This window comes from Parasteatoda tepidariorum, chromosome 1 (genome assembly GCF_043381705.1).
Source record: "Parasteatoda tepidariorum isolate YZ-2023 chromosome 1, CAS_Ptep_4.0, whole genome shotgun sequence".
Classification (NCBI taxonomy): domain Eukaryota; kingdom Metazoa; phylum Arthropoda; class Arachnida; order Araneae; family Theridiidae; genus Parasteatoda; species Parasteatoda tepidariorum.
In genome coordinates this window covers 47,691,568-47,706,211 of record NC_092204.1, presented here as the reverse complement: position 1 = coordinate 47,706,211, position 14,644 = coordinate 47,691,568, and the positions used below count along the sequence as shown (strand labels likewise).

Genomic DNA, 14,644 nt, shown 5'->3' with positions numbered 1-14,644 from the left:
CCGGTTTCTTAAAAGAGACGGATAATTTGCTCGTTGAAGAAGTTTATAACGATTCAAATCGGGTGCAATTTTCATTGCTTCATTTTTTTTTTAAATTCTAAAAACTTTTCTATGAGTATTAAGATTTATATCTGACAACCCGATCTCTCTCTCTCTCTTTCTGTTTATCTTTCTATTGCAATTTTTTAGTGAAATCTGTTCAAAAGCAAACTCATAAAATAAATAAATAAAGATCTTGTGTGAGAAAATAAATTTCTACTACAATGTATAAATAGTCTATAATTAAAGCGAAAATAAATTTTTAAAAAAATCATGAACCAAGCGAAATGATTTTATCAACACATCAAATTTCAACTCCGCAGTTGCATTTCAGAGGACAGTTGATCAACCAACATTTTGCTTCTTACTACACGTTTCTACAAGTTAATAATTCTCAAATTAATCTTTAAATCTGAATACTTTTTTATTCCGTCATATTCTTTAAATGTTTTCTACGCATCATCTTATAGAGTTTGAGCAGCAAAGCAAAATGCGAAGTAAAGTTAAAAAAAAGAAAAGTTGGAAGAAGAAATTCGTAAAAACTGCACCCAAATCGCATTAACTTTCGAACAAATTTTGAAAAAAGAACTGTGTGTTAGTTAAAAATATTTCAGCATGCCAAATTCCTATTATATAGCTGCCTTTCTGCGGACATATGATATTTTTTCCCATAAGTATAACAAGTCAACGATTTTCTCAAAATATCGAATGTTGATGCTTCTTGATTCCATCGTTATCCCTGTACAATTTTCAACACACCTCGTTAATTCCAATTTTTTAAGTCTTATAGCTTTTGCACTTCAAATAAAATAAAAAAATCTTAACTTCAAGATGAACACCCAAACCAGCAACGGCATCGGTGGTCTTTACGTTTTCTTTTAATATAGAAAGCGAAGGATCAATGCATTTTTCAAGATTTTAACTACTGTAGGTCTTACTTTTTAAATAACTTAAGGCAAATAAGTTTGCTGCCGGAGTACTGCTGAAATGTCAAACAGTTTGTAATACGAGGTCAAGATAAACACGGTTGTGTCTCCTGGTGATGTGAATAAATCTGTAAACTTTTTCAGGAATTTGGAAAGCATTGCTAAACCATAGTAACATTATTTTTTTGTACATTTTACGTTGATATGGGTACATTTGATATCTAAGGAAATATTCTGATAGGTTAAAAAGTTAAGAAATACTGTACTAAAAACTATGCGTCCATTAAAACTCTTTAAATCACTGTATTCATTTTCGAAATACAATCGCTGTCAAAAGTAATGTTTTCCTCTGCTTAATTATTTAAAATTTATAATATAACAATTGTTATACCAATGCTAGAAATTATTCAAAATTAATTATTGATAAATTTTAAATATACAAGGTAAAAATATTTTCTTTACATAGTACGGTATTCTGCAATCCCCTTTCAAAAGCTTTTATATTTAAGAAAATTTTCAAACTTATCTTTTAAATTTGACATTATTCCTAGAGGTTTTGCATTTTTATATCAAATAAATGAACAAAGAATAAAAATTCGATCGAGAAAATGACAAAGCTCATTAAAATCTGCTTAATTGTGTAACATCATTAAACGTAGTTATTTCGTAGGATTAAACCTGCAGAGACCACAGAATGTTCGACAAGAAATAAAGAAAAAAACGATGTCGTTCCAGGAAAAAATATGAAAATTAGAAGAATGGAAATATGGAGTTCAGAAATAAGTAATTATTCCAAGAAATCTTTTAGAAGCTGTACTTCATTAATAAATATTCAAAAATACGGTTTTTAAGTTTTTAAATTCAACTTTTTTTTCTTTGTTACAAGAGTTTTCGAACTTATTTAATAAATTATAATCTCTTGTTACAAAATGCTCATACAATATTTATAAGTACCATTATTTTTTTAGTAATTAGATGTACACTTGCGAAGTTTTGAAAAATATTATGAAAATTATTCAAATTATTTGGGAATCTTTATTTAGTAACAATTCAAGGCATTTTAAATTGCTTTCGAATAAAAAAGGACTGTTTAATTTTCCTCATAAGCATTTGTAAAAAATTATTAAGACAGGCCTATATTTTTGTGTTGTATTGTTTTACCTACAATTAAACTTATCTTTCTTGGCATGCATTAAAGAGAAATTGAGGATAAAGTTGGCGGTTTAAAAATTGAATCTTAGTACTTTTGCTATCCCTACATCAGTTAATTTAAAAAAACACAAATGAGTGATTTCGAATTCAAATTGTAAAGTTTAAAAGTCGTTTAATTGTTGTATGCATACATACCTTTTCAATCAGTTAGTTATTTAAAATAAATAACCACAAATGATTAGTTTCGAATTCACATTGTAAAGTGTAAAAGTCGTTTAATTATTGTATGAACGCATACGTTTTCAACCAGACTGTTATTTAATATGAATAACCACAAATGATTAAATTAATTTGAATTTACATTGTAAAGCTTAAAAGTTGTTAATTGTTGCACGTATTATGAACGTAATAGTTTTATATAAAAAAATTTATGAAGTGGCTTAATCATGTTAGATGTTTTAAGAGGACAAGAAAGTAATGTGTCTTTGTTAAATTAAATTCAAACACATAAATATATAATCTCTATATGAAGCTCCCAGGACTGGTGTGTACAACTATGGTTGTTAAAGCATCCCACTATGATATCGAAAGTCGTTGGTTCGAATCCTGCCGGTAGCCACCAACAATACTCTCGCATATTTTTCTCTCCGCATCACGTGCACAAAAATGAATATGTGCTGTTTCAATTTAGAATGCATGGGATTTCAAAATTAAACTATGTTTGTTTCGGAACTATTTTCGCACATTTCAGCTCCATTTTGGGAAACCCCTTTTTATATTATCACTCCGGAAATATTCAAGGATTAACGCATAGTATCTTGATTCACTGAGATCCAAAAAATTTAAAAACATTCGAAAATAAAATACTGTGTAATTACATAATATTTTTCCATGAAAATCAGAGTTTAATTTTTCTTTTCAAAAATGACGATTTTGGATCGTTTTTACTAAACAATCAGTTACAAAACAATTTAGGTAGTATATTTTGATGCTTCAAATGAAACAAATAAAAAAAAAATTCTGATTTCTATTAACCTTAAATTTATTAACATAAAATTTAAAATGTTTCATCACATAAGAATAAAATATGCTCCAACGAGGGAAAGTTTACCTTTAATTCTAGTTTCAAATTTAAGTACATCTACAATTAAACTGGCCTCAAAGTTGCTATGAAACAATAATTACCAACAAATATTTACACTTTATAAGTTTAAAGGCTTTTAACTTTAAAATGATGTCCCATTTATATTTAAGCACAATTTTAAATACTGGTTCATATTGTAATCATTGAATGCAGTTTCCACAAACTATATAATTGTAAATAAAGTGAGATTCTAGTTAAAATATTTAGAAACTAAAACACAGTTTTCACATTTGCAACACAACACTGTACCAAAATTCAAATCTGTTTAACATCAGCCAACATCCAGATATCAAACTTCAAGATATTCACATCTACTAAAGCACATTAAGGATGCTATGAACTTTGTCTGTCAGTGTTACAAGCATTAGCTTTTAGAGCTAATCAAGACTTTCAAAAGTTTCCGAAACTCAATAAATGTTAAAACAAATCTCAAGGAAGGGTACATGGTTTTACTTCGACATAAATGAAGCGTAAAGTAAGAGAGGTTCATTGTGTGATACTTGTAAGTTTATTTGAAGCGAACTCTGAGACTGGAATTTGATTCATGTGTAATTATGTTACACGGGAAAATGTCTGACAGCCTTTCTCCAGTTATTTTAAAATTTTAAATTTTAAAATGAATAGAAAATCTGTTTTAAGTAGGCTTTAGAATTAAAAATCAAGTGTATACTGCATTAAATAAATATCAATTTCCACAAGTTCATTCAAAAAATTTTAAAATATTTTATCTTTTTTTTCTAGAAAATTCACGCGTTTAGTTTTATAGGTAAAAAAATTAGTAAATTAACATAAGACTTTAATAAAATGAAACACGATGTTGAGTTAGTTATATTGTTTGACACAAGCAAAGATTATTTCTATAAATGAAACTGTATGCAGGAAATTTATTACATGATGCGTGTAAGTTTATTTGATGTGAACTCTGAAATTTGATTTACATGAAATTCTGTTACACAAGAAAATGTTTTATAGATTATACTTATTTTTGAATATTTAAATTTTTAACATTTTGAAACTTTTGAAGCGTATTTTGATGCAACTGAATTGTACCTAAGAAATACAAATCTCCACAAGTTTAATTTATTAAATTTTAAATGTATCGCATATCGTTTACATAGGCGTTACTTTAGCCTTAACGATTGATTTTTTTTCCTCTAGTTAAAAATAAAAGGAGAAATTTTCGACTTTGTAGAATGTGGGAGATTTTGTGGTAAATGTGGAAGATTTTGTGGTTTTCCTCTCCATGTAACTCAAATGCGGTTAGTTTCATCAAAAAGTTCTCTTCAAAAGCAAATTTCTCCCAATACTTAATCCAGGAGTTCCTTTGACCTCTGGATTGGTTCAGAAGTACAAGTCTACGGAGTTCAACATTAGTAGTAGTAAAACAAAAATTGGATCGGCTATTCAACGATGGTTATAAAATATATATAGCGTAAAACATAAGTTTTCGTTGCAACTTTCTTTGAACCATGTGCTCATTTTAAAGGATTTATTTAACACTGATTTCATTTAAATGGGAGTTCCCCTCGATATGTCCATTGTTTTCGGAAGTATAAGCACATTCACCGAATGGATTGGCCAGACAGATCTTCAGTCCTGAATCAGATAGAAAAAGTTTGGGACTACCATGGCATACAATTAACTACTTTAAGTTATCCTCTTTGGTCATTATATGAGCTAAGTCCTCACTTGTACTTGAAGACTCCGATATTTTACTAAACAAGACAAAAATTTCAAAAATGCAACAATTCTGAGATACAAAATGGGTTCGTAGCATATCTAAATATTAATTTTTTTTTTATCTCAAATGAAAAATGCATGCTTGAAAGGGTTAATATGGAACTGTTTAGTACATATTACCTCTCCAAATTTCTTATTTCTGTGTTTATTTAATTTCAAATTAGATACAAAAAGTAGGTCGTAGCTTTAGTTTTTTAAAGCCAACATATATATAAGAGCCAGCGTTTCCTTAAAAATCACGTGAGTTTGGAACGAAATGATTGTTTAAAGGAAAATGCTGCCGAAAAATGGTAAATCAAGTGAAATGAGAGTTTTATTCCAAAGATCGTTGTTGGTTTTTATTACTGTTTTCTTTTATATTAATATGAAGCTATATGCATATTATTAATCTAATTCAATCTACAAATTTCTATTTGAATTAGCATTTTGATCTTACAATAAACAGAGCAAACACTTTATAAATAAATTCATTTTCCGTTATTTTGATATGGTTTTCTACTTGAAAGGAGGTTGAAAGAGCTAGAACCTAATATAATCAGTTAAAGATCAAATTTATTAACGAAGTTAATTTCAACATCACAAAAGATGTTTCTTTTAAAAGCATACCCTCTTTGCTCTATTGAATCAAAACATCTGATAATCCTAACGGTGCATGCAGAATATAAGTTTCATTTCAAAATCTTCTCCTGAATAGCATAAAAATGTTTTTTATTTGGCTACGCTTTCAGCATCCAAACTTTGCTGAATGTCATAAGTTACAGAAAACTTATTTCTTTTGAAGACAGATATAACACAAAAACTAAATATCAACAGAAAGATATTTCGAAAGCTGCACAATAATAAGCTTAATGAAAATAAAGTGCATCGCTAAGTATAAGCAAATCAGATCAACTCACCTCCCCCCCCCCGTATAACGGTAATTATTTATAAAGCGCCTTTTCACCTAACGGTCTTAGTCTTAGTTTTAGTAACAGAAAGTTTGTTGGGTTGAAAATAATGTCCCCTTCTTGTGTACTCCGACGAGGTGTACGCAGTAGTTTATGTAAATTGATTTAGCAGCGCAATAAAATGCATTAGTCGTGTACATTAATTCTTACTGAATTTTTCCGGGATAAACTTTTCTAAGTGAATAATTAAATTTCGGCAACCCGCTCATATGCAAAATCCATACATTTTGTGTAGAAAGAGGATTTTCTCTTAGAAATGAAACGTTGGCGACTTAATGAGACATGACAGTATTTTGTAACTTTTCTTTACTGAAATGTGAAAATCGATAAAGAATTGAGGGTGCGAAAAGGACGGAGATGGCTTTCAGCATGTTTTGACACTTTGTAAAATGAAATTATTATATTACACATTAGAGTTTGAGACACCGGCTAAGTATAAAGTAATAAAATTTTGAATCTCTTTGAAAATTATTTTTTTTAAAAATAAAATAGGGGAGAGTCGGGTAGCACCACCCAGCGGGTACCCCCTCCTATTGTCAATTTCAAATGTATAAAATATTTTTTCAAGTCAATGGGCCATCGGACATTAATTGTTATATTAAAATAAGATTATTTTCACAGTTTCAAGTATTTATGCAGCAGTTAACATGGTAAACAATAGTTTTGAAAATATGTTGATTACAGTAGTCATAAAATTAAGAAACATTAGTTGAATGTTTCGATTAAACTTAATTTTAATACTAAAAAAATTATTTTTTCTATACCAGCAGCATTAAAGTATGTAGTCTTAAGTTTAATTTGCGCAAAGAAAGAAGTTTATATGTGAAAAATTGTTCGAGTAATTACAAATTTACAAAAAAATTGGATTTCGGGTACATGTATGTCGGGTATCACCGCCCAATTTTATTTCGTCGATAAATGTATGGTTGCAAAGATTATTATTTTATTGCTTCAAATTTGAATGTTATATGCATTTTTAACAACAAATATTGTTGTTATTAAATGATAGAATTCACTAAAAGTATATAAATATGTAATAAATAAAATAATTTTGTGATAAAAATGATAAATGAGGTTTATCTATTGTCAATACATTGGTCATTTTCATTTACACCTGAAAAAACAGTCAAAAAACATAATTTTCGTAACTGGGCGGGGCACCCCGTCGCATTGTGAAAATAGCTGAAAAAACATGTTTTTTTTTAATTTCTATTTTTTTAAGTTAAACTATTCTTTTTTGGTTTACCTAAACCTATGAACGGTTACCTGTGGCAGTGGGACTTAGTTTCGCAGGTGCCCACCGGGTAACGTTAAATGAGCAACACTTTGGCACCTTCCGAGGTGAATGACTAGAAGTTCAGTACCTGCCTATAGGAAAGATTCTTTTTATGTATATGTATCTTTTCGTACTTAAACCGTCTTTGTACGCCATTCATTTGTAAATAAACAATCCTTAGAACAATGGTGAATCACTTACGCTTACTTTACAATTTATGGCAAAAACATTTGGACATTAACTCTTAAATACTATGATGCATTATTTGCAAGTTGAAATAAATTCCTAGTGGCTCTTTTTTTTAAAACTAAAATGATATTGAATAATGTATAGCTTTGGCCCACATTTCTATACTTGATCATGCAACTTGGGCGTGCTAAATCTTTTTGAAGCATATTAGAATCGAGTAATCTCCAAAACAATTTTCATGCCACGCATGTATCAATTGCTGCTTAAGCTTAATTGACACAAAGGGGAAACAGAAGGACCATCGCTTAAGACTGCATTAATGCTAGAAGAGCGCCTCCAAATTATAGTTCCCAAGCCGTCTCTAAAATCAACATGTATTTTACTGGCGTTTATATGTATAAGATTTATAATGTGTTACTTCGCACCTTCGTTAAAGGGCTTAGAATATGGATAATAGAAAACTCTTAAGCCACTCGAATGCTTCAACTACCGTTCATGAATATGCAGAGAGAGGCTTGTCGAAGAATGGAACAATCCTTTAGAACGTTCTGAAATGTTTGCTCACGGCATTTGAAAAGTTTATTGGAGAAGGATATAGAATCGAAGGATGGAATTCATCTGCATATCAAAGGGGCTCACGACTTGAAAACGGATCACGATCAAGCATTTTCATATGGAAATGTTGTGAGTGTTACACGCTGACATGCATAAGTAAAATAGATAATTACATTATTTTTAATATATACATAAAAAATAGCAATTTATTGTGAAGTTAAAACTAGAATGTGTCTAAATATGCATGTTTTTTTTTTAAATTTTAAATTTGAAAACAATGCTCGAATTTTTTTTTTTTAATGTATCATTACCAAATTCATCAACTTTTTGAGATTCCGAAAATTATTTTGGTCCCAAATATAATCTTACAACTCATAAACTTAAAATTAATTCCAAAATATTAATTTTTTTTAAATAAACCTTTGATACAATGTAAAAGATAGAACACTATGACTAAACTGTACAAAATTCGGGATCAGATTACGGTATCAAGTAACTTTGGGGGCATCATCCGTAAAATCTATTTTTACCACAAAATCAATTTTTATCGTAAAATATTATACCGTAATTTTTATAGTAATATTTATTCAGTGATTTTGCGGTAATTATTACTATAAAAATTACGGTATATCTGATTTTTGGCTTCGTAATATGTTCCGGTAAAAATGGATTTTACAGGAAAAGTACCGGCTCCCTGAGTGCTGGTGCTTTTTATCGCAATTTTTTTACAGTGTGAGCTGGGTTAACATTTGATTAACACACAATTTTTCTTTCGAAAAAATATAAAACTGTTTTTTTTTTGTTTATGCAGAGCTAGGGTATTCGATTAATAGAGGTACCATCTGACGATTGAATTAGTTTCGATACTTCCAGTCTAACTGTTCTCATCAATAATTCGTTACATTTTGATAGTGGTTTTGCTTAATTCTCACTTCAAAGCTTTTGTGACCCACAAGTTGCAACTTTTTTCTTAACTTTATTTTTGACAAGGGTTCTAAAAATATTAAAATTGTATATAATTGAGCACCTTGTTATTTCGTATCTACTAATTCTTGTTAGCAGTAAGTTAGTTTCAATTTGATAGGTTATCTGATACAAAAATATTCCTTTTTTTAATTTTCATTGCTTTTTTGGATTGTTTTCATTATGCTTTCATTTGATGAAAGACCTTTGTCTTTATAATAATAAACCTCATTCTTACTTTTTTAAGGAAAATGTTTCGGGTGAAATTATCATGATTTACGTGTAATATTCAGTGTTTTGTGCATTGAGTATTTAGCTAATTGAAATTCCTGAAACTTAAAAAGTACCTACCTATCTGAATCTAAAGAAATAATACCTATCTGATCTAAATGTATCTGAATTTATCAAAAGAATATCCATCTGAATGAAAATTTTGAGATTTCACTATGGCGTTTAACTCCTCTAATAAACGAATATTGATTTCAGTCTTAAAAAAATGAGTTTTTTCGTTTTTTGTAAATTGTAAATGTTTAATTTGGTTTTTAAACAGAGTTCCAAAACTCTTGCTGTCTTCGCTGCTTCAAAATTTAATTTTGATAAACACAGAAATCTGCTCAAGCCACAATTATTACATAAAAACAGGCTTTTTTAGTGAAAGTATTACATATTTATTGTTAAATTCTTTTTATCTGAATAAGGCTTTGAAAATAATAAGTATTTTAAGTGCCTAATTCAAATATTTGCTTTCAATCTTTTGTTGTAACTTCAGTTTGAAATATATATGTATTTGATGAATTTAAAAATAGTTAAATAAGAATGAAAAATCAGACTTTTTATACTCTTAATATAGAGTTAATATAAGTTGATATATTTTAATATGTATTTCATGGATATTTTTGCATGATTTGAACTCTTTTCTTTTTAATCCTCTTTTCTTTCATCTTACATAATATCAGGTTGAGTAAGAAGTTTTCCGCCAAAGGGAAATACCTCCGTGCTAGCAGCAGCCATTGCCGGGGTGGTTAACTTTTTTTGAAACGGGCTTTTGTATTTTAAAGCAGAAAGTTGGAACTACACAACTGTGTAATTTGTTTGCCAAAACTTTATCATCTTGTGCACCAAAAAATTTCTTAAAATGGAGCTATCACGTTAACAGATCAGACCCATTATGTACTATGAGTTCCGAAATAAACTAAGTGTAACTGAATGCCACAAGAAAATGTGTGAACGTTTAGGTTTCAATACTGTTTCTTATGAGGATACAGTAAAAGTTTGGTTTTGAAAGTTTAATACTGGGAATTTCAACATTGAAGATGAACTACGTTCTGGCCGCCCTATTGAGATTGATTGTGACCAGTTAAGGCAAATTATTGTTCAAGACAGAAATTTTCAGCACGAACTATTGCGTTAGAGCTTCACATTTGCCAAAAAACAATAGCAAATACTCTCAAACGCATAAATCTAACAGTTAAGTTTAACCGTTGAGTGACTCGCGAATTGACTGCTGAAGACAAGAGCAAGAGAAAAGCGGCCTGTTCGGTTCTGCTCAGAGATCAAAGAAAAGAGGACGTTCTGGACAGAATTGTGACCTGTGATGAAAAATGGGTATACTACAACAATACTAGCCGTGGAGGAGGGTGGTCAGCATCCGGGGAATCAGCAAGTTCGGTTGCAAGACGAACGCTAACTAACAAGAAGGTCCTTCTCCGTATCTGGTGGGATTGTCGTGGAATTATCTACAAGGAGTACCTTAAAAGCGGGTAGGCTATCAACAGTACAATATACAGCAATATGCTAATCAAAGTTAGTGATGCGATTCGCAAAAAAAGGAGAAAACGAGCTCAGAAGGAAGGTGATTCTCTTTCATCAAGATAACGCTTGGCCACATGTTAGTGCAATGACCGGCATGGCGCTCCACACGTTAGAGTGGGATTTGATGCAACATCCACCATACAACACAGACATGGCGCCTTCGTATTACTATCTGTTTTCAAATCTGCAGCTGCATCTTGATGGCACAATCATCCGTTCAAATGACGAGGTCATAAATGAGGTCGATTGCTTTCTCTACTCGCGCACCCCCCAGTTCTTCGCAGAAGGGAATGAAAAGTTGCCAAAACGTTGGCAGACTAATGTTGATTTGAATGGAGATAACTATTCTCATTAGCTTTGCTGATTTTGTATGTGTTTATCATTTTTCAGAATTTTTTTTTTTGGCGGAAAACTTTTTACTCAACCCGATATGAATCCTTCATACTTATAAATATCATCTAAAGTAATAAATTTTATAATATAAGAAGTATGTGATATGAGTCGTTATATTTAATATCCTGATTACATTGGCCATCCAGAGACTCAAAAAGCTAATATTTTTTAGACTCAACAATGAAAAACTAATATTCTACGACAACAGGTGGTTCGCGTTCCTTAGGGATATTTGCAAAGGAAGAAGTCCTCCATGGTCTGTCTTTATGCTGATTAGTACTGGATTCAGACGATTCTGAAGAGTCTTGATCAAGTTGATTCAGAAAAGATGGATCATTCCATTTCTGAGTCTCGGTCGCACCGAAGATTATATAAATAGCCAGAGACGCAATAGCAATGGCTGCAGAGATGTAAAACAAAATTCGCCAAGCTTCCATATAATGCTGTAGGATGAAAATGGAATTTTTTGTTTCAATTCCATTCTTCAAATTAAAGACATAATGCTCATGAGCAGTATTTGTTTTATTATTCATTTTTAAACTAATAAAATATTATGTATCAGCAAATTGAACAACAGATTTTACTGAAACATGGCATTTTACCTTTTGTGAAAATTAAAATAATCCTCAGCAGTAATAAATATGCATGAATAAACATAGTTGCTACATAATTGAAGTCTTAGTTCCAAAATTATTAATAATTTCTTATATATTAGTTCATGTAATAAAATAAATCTTGTTTCCTATTCTGAGAATTTTAATTGCAAAAAGTATAACAACGGGTTTTGGAATATCGTTTTAAAAATTTTGCAATCAATATTTTAGTTTCTCTAGAACGCAAGTATCTCTAGCAATTCATATATTTACATATTTTTCGGTTTCTCTTTAAATGATTTTTTAAATCATCAGTCATTTCTGGGACAGCAGATAAATAATATCATAATAATAATAATAGCGTTTATATTAATAGCATTTAATATTTGCAAAAATGTAAATTTCAACACACTCACAAAATAGTTCTTAAAGGTTGTGGAAAAAATAATTCGCTTTATAGTTTGATGAATTAATAATTTTGACAAACTAATTCTAAGTAAGGCATAATGTGAGTATGTGCACATTAGCCTTAAAAATATGTTGTCAGTGTTGTGGCGATTCAACTGCAATGTGTTGATGTTTAAAAAGTAAAAGTTTTCAAATCGTTTCAATAGGTGGCTCACTCAATTATAATAAAAGGAAATTATTTAGAATTAATTAAAGCTTTAGAAAAATCATACGAATCACATGGGATATTAAAAACAATTAAAATATTTTCTACTTTAATTCAAATTCTTCCTTGCTGATCAATAATACACATTTGGAGAGGGTAGTAGTCTAGCAGTTGAATTAATTGCAATTCTTAACAGCGGGTGTTGAAATAATTGAAATGATTGCAATTGCTTCTGCTTAATCTGACACCTATTACGTTTTTCTCAAAACCTAATCCTAGGCACATGGTAGTCAAATCAGTAAACCTTACACAATTGCATTATATTAGACCATGCTACATTTCAATAGACGTGGTAAAATTCTAGAAAAACTATGTACTTAAAGGTTTTATAATGTCACTGAGATCTTATTTATTTATTTAATTTCTCGTTTTGCTGTCACAGTTCTGTCACAGACTTAGTATTTTTATGGTTCAGTCACTCATATGTTAAAAAAAATACTCTTACGCTTGACAATATCTTTAATAATCCACATTCAGCTTCTTAAATTTAGATAGATGGTATTACATGATTTCAGCCTGAAAATATCTTGATAATTTTAGCGTTTTATTTTGATGGTGACTTCAGTTTAAGATCTATTCTTCCTTCAGGAGTTGCGCTGACTTCGACCGCCAGATCTCGATGATCTTCAGAATCTGTTATTCCGAGAAAATGCGGATCATCCCATTCTTGAACTGAACTAGATCCGAAAATTAAAAAGACCAGAAGAGCCACCAGGCTGAAGGCAGCCGTGATGTAAAACAGGATTTGCCATTCATCCATAGTTCGCTGTCAAATAGAAGTAAAATTGCCAAATACACATTTTTTTCCTACAAACAAATTTAGAGAACTCAACAAAATTTTTAAAGCTTTAGTGTCTGGTGTCCCAAAAATGACGGTTGGTTTTAAATATCATTTAAAGAAAAACGAAATTGAATACAATCGTTGAGGTTTTAATTTGACAATGAGTTCTATCCCACGTGGAGACTTGAAACTAATCCAGTTTCAAATCGCAAGGTACCAGTTTAGTTGGGAAGTAACGATAGCAAAAGTGCAGTTGGTCACTGAATTTGAAAGCCTCTACCATCCACACTTGCTGATGGATATTTGAAGATAAAAGGAAAGAGATGAGGAAATACGGTTTGCCTTCTGTTTGGAAAAAGAGATATTTCTTCTCAATAATTTTTACTCATATCACAACGTTTGCCAACAAGTAGGTCTTCTTACTGAAAAAAACTATAAATATTTAAAAAAAAAAACATAATCACTTCCAATAACAACGTGTTAACTCAGATAAAAACTAATTCTCATGATTTTGTGTTAAGAAAAAATCAACAGGTGGTCATGCAAATATTTCCTTTGATATTGGGTTGATACAAACGTAAAACAATGCAGAATTTTATTCACTATTTTCATCTGTCAAAATAAAGATAAATGTAACTAATTTGTAAATTTAGTCGACAAAATTCTGAATTCCTAAGAAGCACACGGCAAGCTGTATTGTCCCTGGACATTTTTCTTTAAATAAGTTTTGACTCACCGGACGTTTTTGGGACACCATGAAAATGAATATAAATTTCAACAGTTAGATGTGAAAAAAATAGCAGCTGAATGAAGTATAGAAAGGTGCCAAAAATTAAAAATAATCAACTTATTCGGGGGTGGGTCAAATGAGAATGTGTAAAAAAACACTTTAAATTTCTTTTAAATCTTGCTCAAAATGTCATATATATATATGTCAAATATGTAAATGTCAAATATATATATATATATATATATTGAAAGNGTATATATAGCATAATAAATATATACAAAAAGGAAGAAAAAAAAACGAAGAAAAGTAAGAAAAATAATAAGCTTCATCTACTGCGCATAAGCTGCAAGTAAATAGAACTCATAAAATAAGTTCAAACTGTAGAGAAAACATGGAAAAATTAAAGAACAAAGAAAAAAGGGAAACATAACATAAAGAAGATAAAATAAAAAATTTAAAAAAAGTCCGGGAAATAAAAAATTACGAAAAAAGGAAGAGAAAGAATAGTAAAAATTAATAAAAATCCGGAAAATAAAAGATCTAATCTTTATCACCAGCTTACGCGATTATATCAGCAAAAAGGAGTGCTATCTAATATTGTATCAATATAGCCAAAGCAAAATATATCAATACAATAGTGTGAGGAGCACTCAAAAAAGTTTTTACAAAAATTACAACAAATAAAATAGAACACAAAAAGTAAATCTCATTAAAAATAACATGTAAAAACA

At 30.0% G+C, this 14,644-nt stretch overlaps 1 protein-coding gene across 5 annotated transcripts in view; it reads right to left on the bottom strand.

The window, feature by feature from the left end:
• Positions 1–11,228: 11,228 nt before the first annotated feature.
• LOC107454917 (sialin-like) overlaps positions 11,229–14,644 on the bottom strand; it is a 62,586-nt gene continuing 59,170 nt past the window's right edge. For 2 of the 5 annotated variants that reach the window (XM_071179805.1, XM_016072257.3), the window contains exon 12: positions 12,844–13,168. In XM_071179805.1, the coding sequence (XP_071035906.1) occupies positions 12,947–13,168 (222 nt within the window). In that variant the 3' untranslated portion in view covers positions 12,844–12,946. Of the gene's footprint in view, positions 11,580–12,843; positions 13,210–14,644 lie in introns of those variants that run through there. The other 3 variants (XM_016072256.3, XM_016072259.3, XM_016072258.3) reach the window with 3 other exon arrangements.